At 36.5% G+C, this 16023-nt stretch overlaps 1 protein-coding gene across 2 annotated transcripts in view; it reads left to right on the plus strand.

The window, feature by feature from the left end:
• Cntn3 (contactin 3) overlaps positions 1-16023 on the plus strand; it is a 365078-nt gene that overhangs the window by 65631 nt on the left and 283424 nt on the right. For both annotated transcript variants that reach the window (XM_075983332.1, XM_075983333.1), the window contains exon 2: positions 13581-13715. In XM_075983332.1, the coding sequence (XP_075839447.1) occupies positions 13661-13715 (55 nt within the window). In that variant the 5' untranslated portion in view covers positions 13581-13660. The remainder of the gene's footprint in view (positions 1-13580; positions 13716-16023) is intronic.

Here is a 16023-nt window from a genome sequence, read left to right on the forward strand (position 1 = left end):
ACATTAAAAAGACAGGATAACTAGGAATATATCTTTTTGTTGTTCCTTGAAAATAAATCTCTAAGTAACCCTTTGCTAAATAAAATAATAGTTCTCCAAACCTGCAAATAATTGGACTCAGGAGACATACACGTGGAGAGAATTTTAGCTCAAGTTCAGCATTCCTGGATTTCTTAGCTTATGATAAAACCTTAATCAGTCTCTTTTCAAATTACTAAATGAGAAGGTTATATAACCAAAGGAGGGAGAGTTCTTACTGTGCTCCTCTAAGTGTCTCTCAAGCAGTTACTCATTAATTTACATAAAACCCTTTCAAGTAACTACCGTTTGTCCTAGTTTACATGAGAAGCCTTGCCATAGATAGGCATTGAAGTAGGGTTGGGGGAGTCTCAGTCATGGCTTGTTCCTTCCAGTATCACACGATACCATGTTTTCTAAATTTCTGATCAGTCAGCTTAGTGTTTTCTATTTGGGGAAACACTTTCATTTTCTTTGCCAAGTCCTCCTGTTTTCAGAGAATTCTTGCAGAATTTATGACTTGTTAGTGGAGTGAAGATTGGTAGGGTCTGGAGAAATGAATCACAGGTCATTCTTCTGCCCAGGTTACCTCTATCTTCTGTCATTCTTTTTTGTCATTAATCTGTTTATGGGCTCTTAGAATTTCTTCTCCATATGTCTCCTTTCAAGATCCTGATAACCATCTACCTTTTTCAGTTTTACTACTTCCAAATGAACCTTTATCCCTATGGTATACCTTTTTTTCTTTTTGAGGAAATTTGTTTCTCTTCCCATATTTTCTGATGAAGCTTTTGTAGGTGGGTGCAGAAACCATACTTGCTTTTAAAGTTAACTGATTTGGGATGCAACTTGAAGTTGCTTTTCACTAGCTTCAGCTGTCCCCAGAGCAAAGTCACAAATAAAGGAAAAGGGGAAATAAAAACCTCATGTTAAATACGATAACAAGTCAACATTGCATCTCGTCCCTGATGCTAGGACGAGAGTTTGGAGGCTCATTATGTCATCGCCCACAGTTCCTGGGTGTCTGGATGATTCTGCAGCAGAATTGCTTGGGGATTTTTTTTTTAAATAATACAACTTCTGGGCTTAGTGCCTAGGATTATGATTCAGGGGACTGAGGGGTCTGTATTTCTGCATAGCTCCCCAGATGGTCTTAATGTGGAGCCAAGTATAGTAACTGCTGCCTGAAACCTAATGTTGATTAATTCAACACGTATTGTTTTGAGTAGCTTCTGTGGGTTGGGGTCATCATAGGCTTTTGAGCATACAGGCGGATGCCCGAGGAGGTGACCAAAAACCAACCAACCAAACAACAACAACAACAAAAAAACCCGCAGCTTATATTTGAGCACAAAACTCTTTATAATTTATATTTTTAGTTTGTTTATGATTATTATTATGTGTGTGATGTCGAGTGGAATGGACATGCATGTGTAGACATGGGATTGACATACATGTGTGAAGGTAATCAGAAGACACATTTCTGGATTCAGGTCTCTCATTTTTATGTGGGTTCCAGAGAATGAACTTAGATTATTCTCAGGGGTTAACGTGGCTATGTTTAATCTGATGAATTCTCTTGCTGGGCCCAGAAGGAGACCATGTGTTGGTGTCCCATATTTCCCCTTTGAGAGACAGGCTTACAGAAGCCTCAAATTCCCAGGTTATAGCCAACACCTTGTTTGTTGCCTGCTTGTCTTAAGCTAATTTTTTGATTTGTGAAAATAAAAATAGTTTCCAACTTAGAGAAAAGATGTGGCAAGTTATCAATTGTCTAATACCAACAAGTACCACATTTTTATTTAATTTTTTTTTTTTACCAGGTAGGCAATCTGGCAGCCCCTGTTGTCCCTAGTTGGCCCTCATCACTAACTTACATACAAAATTATGTCTGCCCCATTCTTTAGCCTTATATTCTAGGATATTGGGAAATTTGGACCATGTATTTATGAAAAGTTCCATTTCATTTTTGTATTGTGAAATATGAAGGCTCATTGAAAGGACCTGTTCTTTTCCTTCAAATTAAGATTTGGGTTTGAATGTTCAAGGAATGGCATGTTTTAGGAGAGTCTGAGAAGCAGAAAGGATTTAATGACCCATGGTCTGAACAAACTGAAAGTCACCAATCTGTTCCCAAAAGGGCAGCTGCAATCAATGGATGTCTAGGAGGATTCTAGAAGTGAAGGAACAGCATAATATTCTGATTCTCCTGTGTATCTGCTGGGGCATGTGCCTCCTTCATAAATTCATCTCTACCCTGTAAGTCAGGTTTAGAGCATGTGGCAATAAGCCCATCTTGGTACAGACTTCCCTGCCAGTAGTTACATGTCTCCTGAGCATCTTGCAAAAAACATATACCAAACTAGGTTATTTTTTTGGCAAGATGACATCATGAGAAGAGGCTCCTGTGGTCTGAGGCTAGGACAGGACTGGACAAGTCATTAAGAGGGGCATAGCCTCTTTTCCCTCTGTTTTTTTTTTTCTGTTTTGGTTTTGCTTTTTACAGATGCATAATTGTGAGTGGATTAGAACTATCTCTTTGAATAAAACGAATGCATTTTCTTTTGCATTTGACATCACAGACATTTCATTCTTTGAAAAGAGGAGAAGCCATACTGTTTTTGAAAAGAGGAGAAGCCATACTTCCTCATACTGTTCCCCTTCTCCCAATAGACATTTTAAGAAATTTTGCATTGTTACTTTGCAGCGTTGCATGTTTCTCCTGCAGCAATGGTGGTCGCTTATACTTTTCGTTGCCCTTAAATAGAAAATATTTTGTGGCTGGAGATTTCAAGATAGCCTTCCTGTAAGTAGTAGATATACTTTGGTTGATAGGGATATTTTAAGTTGGTGTTTGAAATAGTTACTTGCTAGGAATTAAAAACTGATTAACTCTCATAGAAAACTTGAAAAATACAGGGTGTTCTATCTATACCAGATTGTTGAGCAGGCCTGAGTTTTATGAGTGTGTGTGTGTGTGTGTGTGTGTGTGTGTGTGTCTGTCTGTCTGTCTGTCTGTGTCTGTGTATGTGTATGTACTATTGCCATCCGCAGATTCTATGTTCATTCTGGTCTGGTGTACTCAACCGAATAATTTCTTATTTATGTGAAGGAGATGGAGATTGAGGCTCTGCTGGGCTCCTCTGTCTGCTGGAATTGAGAATGTAGGTATAAATTCAAACTGAGTTCACAGTTTGCCCCAATTTAGATTTACACTTCTATGTTGATAGAGTGAATGTTTTACACACCTAGATACAACTCCTAATAGGTGTGAATCCTAAGCAGATAACTATTCATAGTCATGATTAGCATTTCCAAAGGTGTCAAAATCACTTCATTCACTGTGATAAAGCAACTTGACAAAAACACATCTAAGCTAAACAAGTACAAGTGTTGGTTTTTTTCTTCTCCTTTTTATGCTGTAAGCAGAAGAGAGCTGTTAGTTATTCTCTTTAAAGTGAGTTAGAGAACCATATTTGAGTACATTCATTATTTAAGACTTTCTCTCGAGCCAAAGTACCAATTACATTGAGATTTTTGGAAATTGGAGAAGTAACAATCATAATTGAAAACCAGGGAGTTAGCTTCACATATAATCACAATCTTAATTCTTACAATAAACTACTTTCATAATACTTACATTAATATTTTATAGATGGAATATCGAGGAAAAGGATGAAATCTTTGTAAACATTGTCTATGCATATATAATTGTCTATGCATGTGTGTATATATATGCATATATGTTGCATATGCATGTATGTTGTGTTTATACAGATAACCACAACACATTTAATTGTATGTCATTTTGTCTCAAACATTTTGAAAATTATTTGTGATGAGTCCTTACAGTAAGTAATAGTAAATGTTTTAAGACTCCACTATTTATACATGTGAACAAAGCACTACTAGCCATTATTAAATTCAGTGTTTTTGATAGCTTATATCCTACTTTATATTTTCTACAAAAATTAATATAAAAAAATCTCTAAAGCTACCAAATTTTCAGTTTGTAAAATAATAACTTGAAAGCTCCTTGTCAGGAAAGCCATTTTCCGCATGGGATGTGCGATTGGAGGGAAGGGGTATCTGATAAGATGAGGGCCTGCTAGAAGGGGTTTGTCTCAGAATAATTCATTAAGTTATGCATTTCTTTATATTCTTATTCTACTTTACCAAAAAAGTGAAAAGACCTTATACCATTTATTTTATTATAAGATTCTTTAAATATTAGCCAAAAAGCAGCTAGGATGTGCCCATTTTCATGAATATAAAGTAATACCACAAACTAACACATATAACATAAAGGATGACTCTCCATTTTTCATGATATGCTTGTGTTAATGTTTGCACCCGCACTTAGAGTCCTGTCCTGAACTCCTTTAATACTTCTCATTTACCATTGTCATCGATTCTGAACGTACTGTTCCTATTCTGTCCTTTGAATATCCGAGGGCTGAGAAATACTCTTAAGTGCTGTATCAGAGCCATATTGAATTACTAGTGTTGTTAAATGTGTGTGAGAGCTTGGAGAGCATTTAGTGTGAGCTGGCCAACGGAGCAGGACAGGCATAGAGGGAGATAAGTGGAAAGGGAGCCACTGGTGTTTAGAACTCTTCCAAGTGGAGTGACTCCATAAAATCACACTGTAGCTTCTAAATTTAACCATGAACATAAAACACAACCACAGGATGCAGTCGTGCATGATGAGGGCTTGCCTGGCCAGTTATTGACATTTCTGTGACCTGGCCCGCCCTACCTCTTGGAGGCACATAAGGAGCCAGAGACTAGCCTGGAAGTTCTCCAGCAAGATGCTAACAAGGACATCTGAAAATGTCTCTATCCCACCATCTGTTTTTCCTTTGTATCATCATTGTTGTGTGTGTGTGTGTGTGTGTGTGTGTGTGTGTGTGTTGCTAGGAATGTATGGCATTCTTCACTCTAGGTAAGTATTCGTCCCCTGATGAACTTCCATGCCCATTGACCATCTATCCCCCTATTCCAACTTGAGCCTTGTGATTCTAAGTCTTTGGATGGTTTTTATCACTTCCTTGCAGATCATGTCACTTTGCCACTTTTGCTCCTGTGACATAATCTGCAAGTGGTAGGCACTGCTCAGCTAACAGTATTCCTTAGACATCTTATTCATTTGTCCACACTTTATACTCTGGACTGCATCAGGCTTTATATTCATTAAACTCTGGTCTGCCACACAGTTCTTTATATGACATCCCTCTTGTTTCTTTCCTGTTACCAGATGAAACAACTGTAGGATCACACAATAAACGTCTGATGATGCTTGACTGATAGCATAGTTTCAATAAAAGCATTAAAATGATCAAGCACAATGTTTTCTCCAGGGAAAATTCCTTTCGCCAGGGTCTTTCAGGAATATCTTGTGCATATTTAAATGTACATGGCCATACTTTTTATTCTTGTCGATAAGAATAATACACTTAATACATGCACTATTGCCACTACATTTGTGACCTGGTAGGTCGCTGAGAAGTTTTGGTTAAATCTAGAACAGGATTGTTGCATGGTTTTAAATTTATATCTGGTATAGGAATGATAAGTTATTGTCAAATTCTTAAAACTAATTTTTAAAGCCATTTGTATACATAAAGAGTCTCACTCTCTTTCTGGAACAGAAGAACTGACAACTAAAGAAATGATACTAATATGACTATTTCTAATGACCAGTTGCATCAATTCATATGTTAGTCTAGTATATCAAATAATCAGATTATATTTTGGTATTGTCTAATTTTCTTGTTGTTTGAGCTCTCCATTTGACACCTATAATCTAAAAAAAAATTGTTATAACTCCAGAGCTTCTTTGATTTTTGTTTCTCTTGGACAAGTTTATTAACCCAATTGTCTCTTTATTTCTTTTTCTGAAAAATGAAGTTGACAAGGTGGTAAACACCATAGATGGTCATGAGGATGAAATGGATTAGTCCAATGTAAGCACTTAGAACTATGCCTGCCAACAAACACTCCACAGAAGCCAATGGTTACTACATTCCTCCTCAGTTCCTTCCTGACATTGTGAGAACTGCCTCTGTAGATAACCATTTCTATCACATTTCTTTATCAAGTTATTTTTTTTTCTTTTTACATTCTAAGTCAGCACAAGACAGCAAGAAATACTGTGCAGAGTGGTAAAGGTATATTGTTTCTCATTATTATGGAATGAGGTATGGGGTAGTTCCTCATTGACCAAGGGAAAAAGAAGCAAATAAATATAACCTGCATAGCTATTGGATTAATCGGCCTCAGGTAGCAGGGAATAAACATCCAATCCAAGTCCAGAATATCTGGGGTTAGATGGGCTGTCCAATCTAATGGCAATGTTCCAGCAGCTTGGGAATGCAATATATTTGTTTTATCCAGCTGAAGGAGGAGGCACATTAGCTAATCTGATTGGGGATCTTGTAGGGGAGCAGTTTTAGTCTGAAGTTACCTAAGAGAAGAAAGCCATAGTTGGTACTTTCTGTAAACACTGTTAACATCTCTACTTGACGAGGAAAGGCTTGTCATTCTCCTGGGTCTGTACCTTTGGAATCCTTGACATGGTCATGCACACATCAACAAAATACATCCACTCAGGACTTTATCAAGCTTCCACTGGCCACATTAATAATTTTGGAAATTGACAGGTATATCATGCTAGTATTCAATTTGAAAAATGAATGTAAAGAATACATTATTGAATTTTCTTTTATCTTCCTTCCATCATTAAATATAGTAGTGAGTCCTTAAAAATCTGTTTGTGCCAAGGTTCTTTTAAAGAAAAATGGATCCTTTTCTAAAAATTCCCAAGAGTCCCTTAAATTTGACTCTCTTGGAGGCACATTAGTGTTTTTGTTTTTGGAGGATGCAGAATTATTTAGAAACTCTTAAAATTTTATTGAAATTTGATTTGCTTATAAACAAAAGTCTTGTCTTGAAACATGCAGTTAGGATCACAGTCACATGTCAAAATAGGATGTCCCTGTGGTTCAGGCAGCATGCCCTAGAAATGGTCAAGTGAGTTGAAGCAAAGCAGAAAAATTGAAATAAAATTGTCAAGTGGACACAGGAGACATTGTCATTCCAGCTTATATTTTGAAACTGGACATAGATTGGCAAAATTTGACAGATGTGTCTTCTCTTTCAGCTTACACTTGAATGAAACTGCTGGAACCCATTGAAAAAAATAGTTTTTGTAATTTTCCCCCTAACATTTATCATTGACATTGGTTTTGTGAGGGCTGAGCATGCTAAATTGAGGACAAAGTAAAAAAGGATCTGAAATAAATGCAAGGCAACTCAGAGTACCCAGACAATATATTTTGCTTTATAACTGACACACTGACCACTCTACATGGAGTGACAGGTAATCCTCTTTGCTAGTGTATATGCATAGGTACTGCTGGAAAGACCAAAAGTAAACAGTAATAGGATACTAACAATGATATGCCTCATAGGCTGTTAAGCCAATTCATAATTCGATTGTAAAGCTCTTGGCACTAGACTTCGCAGAAATTTTTTTCTGTTTTAATAAAAATTTGCTTTGAATAAATGGCATAATTCGGATTTGCTACAGTTTTACAAAATTTATATTTTTCTTTTTCTTTTTCAGTTTATATTAATTTCTATCTGAAAAAGAAATAAATTTCTGAATATGCAGAAAATGTACCATGAATAAATAGATACATAAATATTATGTCTATGTAACAAATTGGTTTAAAGAACTCAGAAAGCAAATTTAGCTGAGGTTCATTTTGTATTCATATTGTGGTTCTCAATTTATGGATTATGAACCCTTGGAGGCATTAAAGGGCCCTTTCATATGGGTCATACTTTAGATACTCTGCATGTCAGATATTTACATTAAAATTAATGGCAGTAGAAAAAATTATATTTATAAAGTTGCAATGCAAATAATTTTGTAGTTTGAGTCACCACAACATGAGGAACTAAAATTAAGGGTCTCAACATTAGAAAGGTTGAGAACCACTGGTCTGGTGGTGGAAATAGATATCACTGGTGCCAAAATGTTGGAGTACCAGCATAAAAAGTTGTAAATCACAGTTTTTGCAGATTGAAATCTAGTTCATGAGAGGCCCATATCTTTTAAAATAACTGTCATCGACACTGTTGATATTGACAAATGGCAAAGGAGGGAAGCTGAGTTGACATAGATATCCTCTATAGCAGAAGATGACTTCCATTGTCATTTGCCTTAGTTATGATCTCTGCTGCTCTAAATACTGATGGTGTCAAAGTTCACATCAAAATGGGAACATTCTGGTTTCCAAACTGCAGGATCATGAGGGAAGCTATGAGGGACCTTGGACATGTAGCTCAGAGCTTTTGTTCCTGTCCTCTTATCAACCAGGTGGGTTTGAGCAGGAAAAAAAAAACAGTTAATATGCAGAGGTGCCAAACTATATCTCTGGAAAATGTACAGATTATGAATGAATGAGTAGATAATGATATTGATGATGTTGGTCATGATGATTGAAAGCAAAGTAGATACAAACTGGGTTTTTAATCTGGCATTACAGTATCATCATCATCTTCTTCTTCATCTTCATCATCATCAATTTCCTCAAGAAAGTGAAGTCATTAGTAGTTGATCCATGATTCTATAGTTAATTTCCAGGAGAGGGAAATGATACACATTCCAGAGCAATTAATTCTCATAGTAATCAGTCTTTTAAAAATTAATGGCTATATATTTTACTGTAATAAATGTCTCAAGCCTTCTTAAAAATGTGTGTGTGTGTGTATATGTGTGTGTGTGTATGTGTGTGTGTGCGCAAGAGGGGAGCAAAAGGAGGGAGAGAGAGAGAGGAGTTTGTAGCAACATACCAATGCACTTTAAGTCTGGAATATTGAAGTTGACAATTTGTGAGTGTGAGAGGTGATGATACGTAGTTCTTTTACTCAAAATTGCTGTTAATTATTTTATCTTTGCACCTAAAGATGTGAGGTATTTATTACTGTAGTACATACAAACAAAATCTCACTGTTTTTTATCTCAAAGAAGCTGAACTCTGAGAATTTTCCAAGGCAACATTCAAAACTGTCTCTATACATTTGAAATAATATGCATCAATATTTCATGATTCACAGTCTTAGTAGCAATTTTGAAAAGTGCATGACAAAAGCCACGAATGTCTCCTTCTTCTTTTAGCTCAACCAGAAATAACTATTTAGAGCATTTTTGTTCTAAGTCCAAGGTATAGCATTTTTTAGTTCAGCTGACATTAACAATTACATTTGTCAATATGTATTAAGTTTGGGTGCTATTTAAAGACCGTATGGGGCATGTGTTGTTAATATATTAAGCTCTATTTTTCCAATGCAATTGTCTGTTAGCATAAAAAACTTTGAAGGGGATCTGCTTTTTTCCCCCTTTATTTTAAAAGATTCCTGTGAAAAGTAGACTACTCTTATTGTAGCAGATGACATTTTTATTTGTACTTGTCTTGCCTCAGTAACTTCTTTTGTATTTATTTTAGCTTTATGATTTCAGAACTGGGATGAGCTGTACTGTGTCTCTTCTCTCTATGACAATACGTGGCAATTTGCAAGCTCAAGTCGTGATTTTTATTAATTGCCTTCATTATTTATAAAGTCAGCGGCCCAAATTTAAAAAACAATGGTTAAAGATAAGCAACTTAATTTAAAAGGAATCTTCCAGAGTTGTTACAGAGTGAGATTAAATCTGCCAAGATATATATATATATATGTGTGTGTGTGTGTGTGTGTATGTATGTATGTATGTATGTATTATTAGTGTATGTACATACCTACCCATCTTTTCTCTTAGGTCTTAAAGTTTGTTTATAGTTTCTCATTTCTATAAATTTGTGGGCAAGATTAAAACTGAAATATTGAAAATGTGTTTTTAACCTAGGAGGATGAATAAAACTCATAATATTTATGGTTTAAATGTTTGTTAAAAATCTAATTATATCACTCCTTGTTAAAATTGCACTGAATTTTCAAAGGGCTTTCTTCTTTTGTTAGTAATTGTTTAGAGACCCTCCTAAATAAGTACTGTATCTACATGAGATTACATCATTCTTGTCTTCCTCTCTCCTGTTCCATCTCCTCCCGTAAACCTCCAAAATTCATACCGCCTCTTACATTTTTGCTGCATGTCTCTACATATGTGCATATATATGTATATATATTAAGAACTAAAGCCATTTGCTTTGCTCATATGTATATATGTTTAGGACTAAGCTCTTAAAGCTGACATCATCTATGTTGTTCTCCTAGGAGACCAATTCCCCTTTTCTAAGCAGTCATTGACTATCTGTAGCTCTTCATCTAGGGGTGGATCATATGAAATACCACCTTTTTACTGGCGATGTATTTATTCTGATCATATTCAGACAATATTATTTTTGAGACTTGATGGATTTAGCTTCATTGACATAGATAGAAGAAAATATCTTGGATCAGGTATTCTGATTTTCTGACTCTTAAAGTCCTTCTAAATCCCCACTTCTTTGATTTTTCCCTGAGCCTTGGGTATATATAGGAGTTGCATTGGAGATGTATCAGATCACCCCACAATCATTTACTCTCTGCATTCTCAACAACTTTGGATGTATGTAATAGTCTCCATCTTTTCAAAAATAAAAATAAAGCTTCTTTGATGATGGGTAAGAGCTACACTTATCTGTGGGGATAAAGATAAGTTACACATTACATTGATTTATAAAAATGGCTTCGGAAGGTTCTCTTCTCAGGGTCTATGGTCTATCCAGAAAAGGGTAGTTGACTAGTTTTGCACTGCAAGAGTGAATTCTTTCATATCGAGTGGAATAAAAATGCAGACAGCAGTGATTGATTACATCTAGGATGTAAGTGCTACTGTTGCACTGTTGTAGATATCTTGCCAGGATAGTCATTGTGATGGTTCACGGGCTGTACAGCTGGTAGGGAGTATTAGTTACCTTTCTATTGCTGTTATCAAACACCATGACCAAGGCAAATTATGAAAGAGTTTAATTGGGCTGATGATTTTGGAGAGCTATTGTCCATAATGGCAGACATATGGCAAGGAGATAGAACAGAAGCTGAGAGTTCATCCCAACCATCAGAAGACAGAAAGAACACAAAGCCTGCCCCAAGTGTCACACTTCTTACAAGACCAAATGTCCTAATCTTCCTCAAACTGGTACACTGAGGACAAAGTAGTCAAATATATAAGCCTATGGGGGTGCATTCATATGCAAATTAAAACAGTAGGACAACAGGTTGCTTTTCTCTCTTGGTAGCTTGCATAGACACACAGAAATTGTATTAATTAAATCAATGCCTGACCCATTATCTCTAGCCTCTTATTGGCTAACTCTCGCATCTTGATTTAACCCATTTTTAATAATTTGTGTTCACCATGAGGTCGTGGCTTACTGGGAAAGATTTAGCATGTCTGATCTGGCAGCTCCATGGCGATTCTCTCTCTTACTCTCCTTTCTTTCTCCCAGAATTCAGTTCTTTCAACTCCACCTTCGTAAGTTCTGCCCTATCAAAAGGCCAAGGCAGTTACTCTCTTCAACTAATGAAAGCAACACATAGACAGAAGGACCTCCTACACCAATCCCTTCTGCTGCTTGGGATAAACTGAATTTCTGCATTCCTTCGTAGAAAGTTGTCTGATTTTAGGCGTGGGTATATTACATATTAATCATTAAGCAGGCATCTTAGTTTCACAGGGCCACTCAAAATTAACATAGGGCTTTCAGATAATTACTTCTCCACAAGTACATACCAGTTCAAGAAGGCCAAATTGTGGTAGAGTATACAAAATTCTCTGACTGAACAATCTAATTAATTAGTTTTCTCCATATGTTTTGTGACACACAAACATTATGTATATATATATGTATATTATATGTATAATTTACACACATATAATGAGGGAACTTTCTATTTTGTCTCTGACAACAAAAATTTACTTTAAAATGGACTTGACAATACTTTGTGTTTATTTGTATGACTGTTTATGGATTTAGAAATTGGGACAATCCTTGCTTGAATATATCTGCTTCTTTATTTTCTTTAGTATTACTAAAATATTACCATTAGATAAAATGAAAGAAATTGGAATTCAGGGTAATAGTTTATTTGCTGCAATTATCTAACAAAAGCTTTAAAATTTAGTTTGTTGATAGTTAATATTTTATCACTGCTGAGTTTCTTGCATCTACCTGTCAGTTACATATTGTGTTTCAGTGTTGGCATTTCAAGCATTCTTCATTTTGAATAAGAGAAAAAGATTTGCTTTATCTGAGGATGTGAATTTTTGTGAATGATACAAGGTTTAAAGAAAATAAGAAAATTTCTCCTTAAGAGGAACTGGGTTTTAAAAGTCTAAATTCTTTTTTTTTTTTATTGAGAAAAAAAAATTTCCGCCTCCTCCCAGCCTCCCAGCCTCCCACTCCTCCCCCCTCCCCCCACTCCTCTCCCCCTCCCCCCACTCCTCTCCCCCTCCCTCTCCAGTCTGAAGAGCAGTCAGGGTTCCCTGCCCTGTGGAAAGTCCAAAGTCCTCCCCCCTCCATCCTGGTCTAGGAAGGAGAACATCCAAACTGGCTAGGCTCCCACAAAGCCAGGATATGAAGTAGGATCAAAACCCAGTGCCATTGTCCTTGGCTTCTCAGCAGCCCTCATTGTCTGCCATATTCAGAGAGTCCGGTTTTATCCCATGCTTTTTCAGTCACAGTCCAGCTGGCCTTGGTGAGCTCCAATAGATCAGCCCCACTGTCTTCGTGGGTGGGTGCACCCCTTGTGGTCCTGACTTCTTTGCTCATGTTCTCCCTCCTTCTGTTTCTCATTGGGACTTTGGGAGCTCAGTCCGGTGCTCCAGTGTGGGTCTCTGTCTCTATCTCCATCCATCGCCAGATGAAGGTTCTATGGTGATATGCAAAATATTCATCAGTATGGCTATAGGATAGGGCCATTTCAGGTTCCCTATCCTCAGCTGCCCCAGGAACTAACTGGGGACCTCGCCTTGGGCACTTGGAAGCCCCTCTAGGTCCAAGTCTCTTGCCAACACTAAGATGGCTCCCTTAATTAAGATATGTGCTTCCCTGCTCCCCTATCCAACCTTCCTTTATCCCAATCATCCCGTTGCCCCAAGAATGGATGAAGAAAGTGTGGAATATATACACATTAGAGTACTACTCAGCGGTAAAAAACAATGACTTCTCAAATTTTGCATGCAAATGGATGGAAATAGAAAATAGTATCCTGAGTGAGGTAACCCAGACCCAAAAAGATGAACAAGGGATATACTCACTCATAATTGGGTTCTAGCCATAAATAAAGGTCAGTGAGTCTATAATTTGTTATCCTAAAGAAGCTAGATAAGAAGGTGAACCCACAGAAAAACATATAGCTATCCTCCTGGGTATGGGAAGTAGACAAGATTGCCGGGCAAAAATCGGGATCTTAAGGGTGGGGTGGGAGGGGGGTAAGGGGAGATGGGGAGAGAAAAGTGAGAAGGGTAGGATGGGGAGAAAAGTCTAAATTCTTATACATATATTTTGCAGAATAAAGGATTTACCTGAAGACAAAGCATTCTATTCATCAGAGACTAGACAAGAGTTACTCTTGCTTTTGGCAATTAAAGATGATGTTGTCATGGAAACAGTTGATCCTGCTATCGTTCATTGGCTGCCTGGCAGGTAACAATAAGCTATATTTTGTATGAATTATTCTTGAAGTCATGTGTTTAAATTCTTTGAGTTTATTTTTGAGATAGAGTCTCATGTAGCCTAGACTGACTGCAAGTCCATATTTTGATTCAGAATATCCTGCCTTCATCTCCCAAGTACTGGGACTGCAGGCTTGCATGTCTATGCCTGCTTATTCTTAGATTCTTTTTAAATGTTGAGGTGAAATTGCACCAGTGTTAAAGACAAACAGATGTTTTTTCAGAAGTAATAATCGCATTCTTAATTCTGATAACTGTTTTCTTATGGCTCTTCTACCTAATATTTATGAGTCAATATATTTTCATAGAAACTGTAACATCACCTGATATTAAAATTATATTGCTGAATTTCAGAACAGTTTTCAATATTACAATCTAAACTTGAGAACATTCATTTATATGCTTTTGTTTTTCTAAAGAATCTGAAAATGAGGTTCTCCCTTGTGTAAGGAAAATTCACTTTTTAAATTTTATATTTATGTATTTATAAATTTATTAGTACATATACATATGTAAAAATAAATAAAGGAAAAGAGAAAGCTAGGGTGGGCAGAGAAGTTTTAGAAGGGGAAAAGGGAAGCGGAGTAGTTATGTAATTATATATATATTTCATTATATTTTTTAATTAAAATATAATTATATCATTCCTCCCCTTCTTATTCCTCATTCCAAATCCTCCATCTGCCCACCCACATCCTCTTAAAATCTATGACCCTCCTTTCTTTAAATATTTTATGTATATGCATACATCTCTATATATGCATTTATATGTGAATATGCATCTATACACATACACAAATACTACCTTTCAAGTTCATTTAGTGGTGTTTTTTATATCTGACAACTTGGTATTGGATAGCCAATTAGGGGCCTTATTTTGGAGGAGAACTAATTCTTCTCTCAGTGTCCTAGAGTTGCCTGTATCTATATTTAGGGGTAGAGTCATGTGAGAGGATATATACTTTTTAAATATTATGTTATTTTCCTATCAAATCTTTAAAATTGTTCTTTTTATATATACTTGAGATATTTTGTTAGACTTTAAACAATCTTTGCATAAACTAGACAAAAGGAAAATGTTTCATATTTATACCCTATGTAATTATTTTAATTCATTTGATACTCTTTCATTTTGAGGAGTTTGAAAGAAAATAAATTTTTTAATGAAGTATACTATAAACTATGAAATATAGAACATTTTTTTTGTTTTTCATTCTTTTTGTTGTAAAACATCTAAAGGATAAATATGTATGGTAAATAGGAGCATGTTACCCATGTGATTTGGTTGTTGTACAATAGGGTCATGTATGTTTTGTCTGTGTGCCTCTGTATAGGCATTTTTCCCCTTAACTCATTGTTTATTTTCTTTCTCTGATCCATAAAATCATTTCTCACTATGAAAACAAATCAGCACCCATCTTCTAGGTCTTCGAAGCCCTTTTTCTTTATGAAACCTGAAGCTTAACAAACATAGCCTATATTCTTTTCTAATGAATGAGGCAGAATAAAATGTTTATTAAAACATGGAATTTACATGCATAGATATATTAAAATAGATGTCTGGGCTCTTGCAAAAAAATTTAAATGTTTTTCAAATATTTAAATGATAAAGTGTAACAATTCACAATCAATCTTGTATTAGAAGGTTTCAGCTTTGTGAATTAATGACCCCCCCAGTTTTTTATGTTTTTATTAACATACTTAATTACCCCATGCTTTTTCAGTTCCAGTTCATCTGACCTTGGTGAGCTCCCAATAGATCAGCCCCACTGTCTCAGTGGGTGGGTGCACCCCTTGCGGTCCTGACTTCCTTGCTCATGTTCTCCCTCCTTCTGCTACTCATTTGGACCTTGGGAGCTCAGTCTGGTGCTCCAATGTGGGTCTCTGTCTCTATCTCCATCCATTGCCAGATGAAGGTTCTATGGTGATATGCAAGATATTCATCAGTATGGCTATAGGATAGGGCCATTTCAGGTTCCCTCTCCTCAGCTGTCCAAGGAACTAACTGGGGACATCTCCCTGGACTCCTGGGAGCCTCTCTAGAGTTAAGTCTCTTGCCAACCCTAAGATGGCTCCCTTAATAGGGTATATACTTCCCTGCTCCCATATCCACCCTACCTTTATCCCAACCATCCCATTTCCCCAAGCTCTCCCCATCCTCCCCTTCTCACTTTTCTCTCCCCATTTGGAGAGTAAGGGGGAAAGGACTGAGGGGAGGGGAGAGGAGTGGGGGGAGAAGGAGAAGATTGGGGGGAGGAGGAAGGAAATAAGAGGCAGGG

The sequence above is a fragment of the Microtus pennsylvanicus genome, chromosome 8 (genome assembly GCF_037038515.1).
Source record: "Microtus pennsylvanicus isolate mMicPen1 chromosome 8, mMicPen1.hap1, whole genome shotgun sequence".
Lineage (NCBI taxonomy): Eukaryota > Metazoa > Chordata > Mammalia > Rodentia > Cricetidae > Microtus > Microtus pennsylvanicus.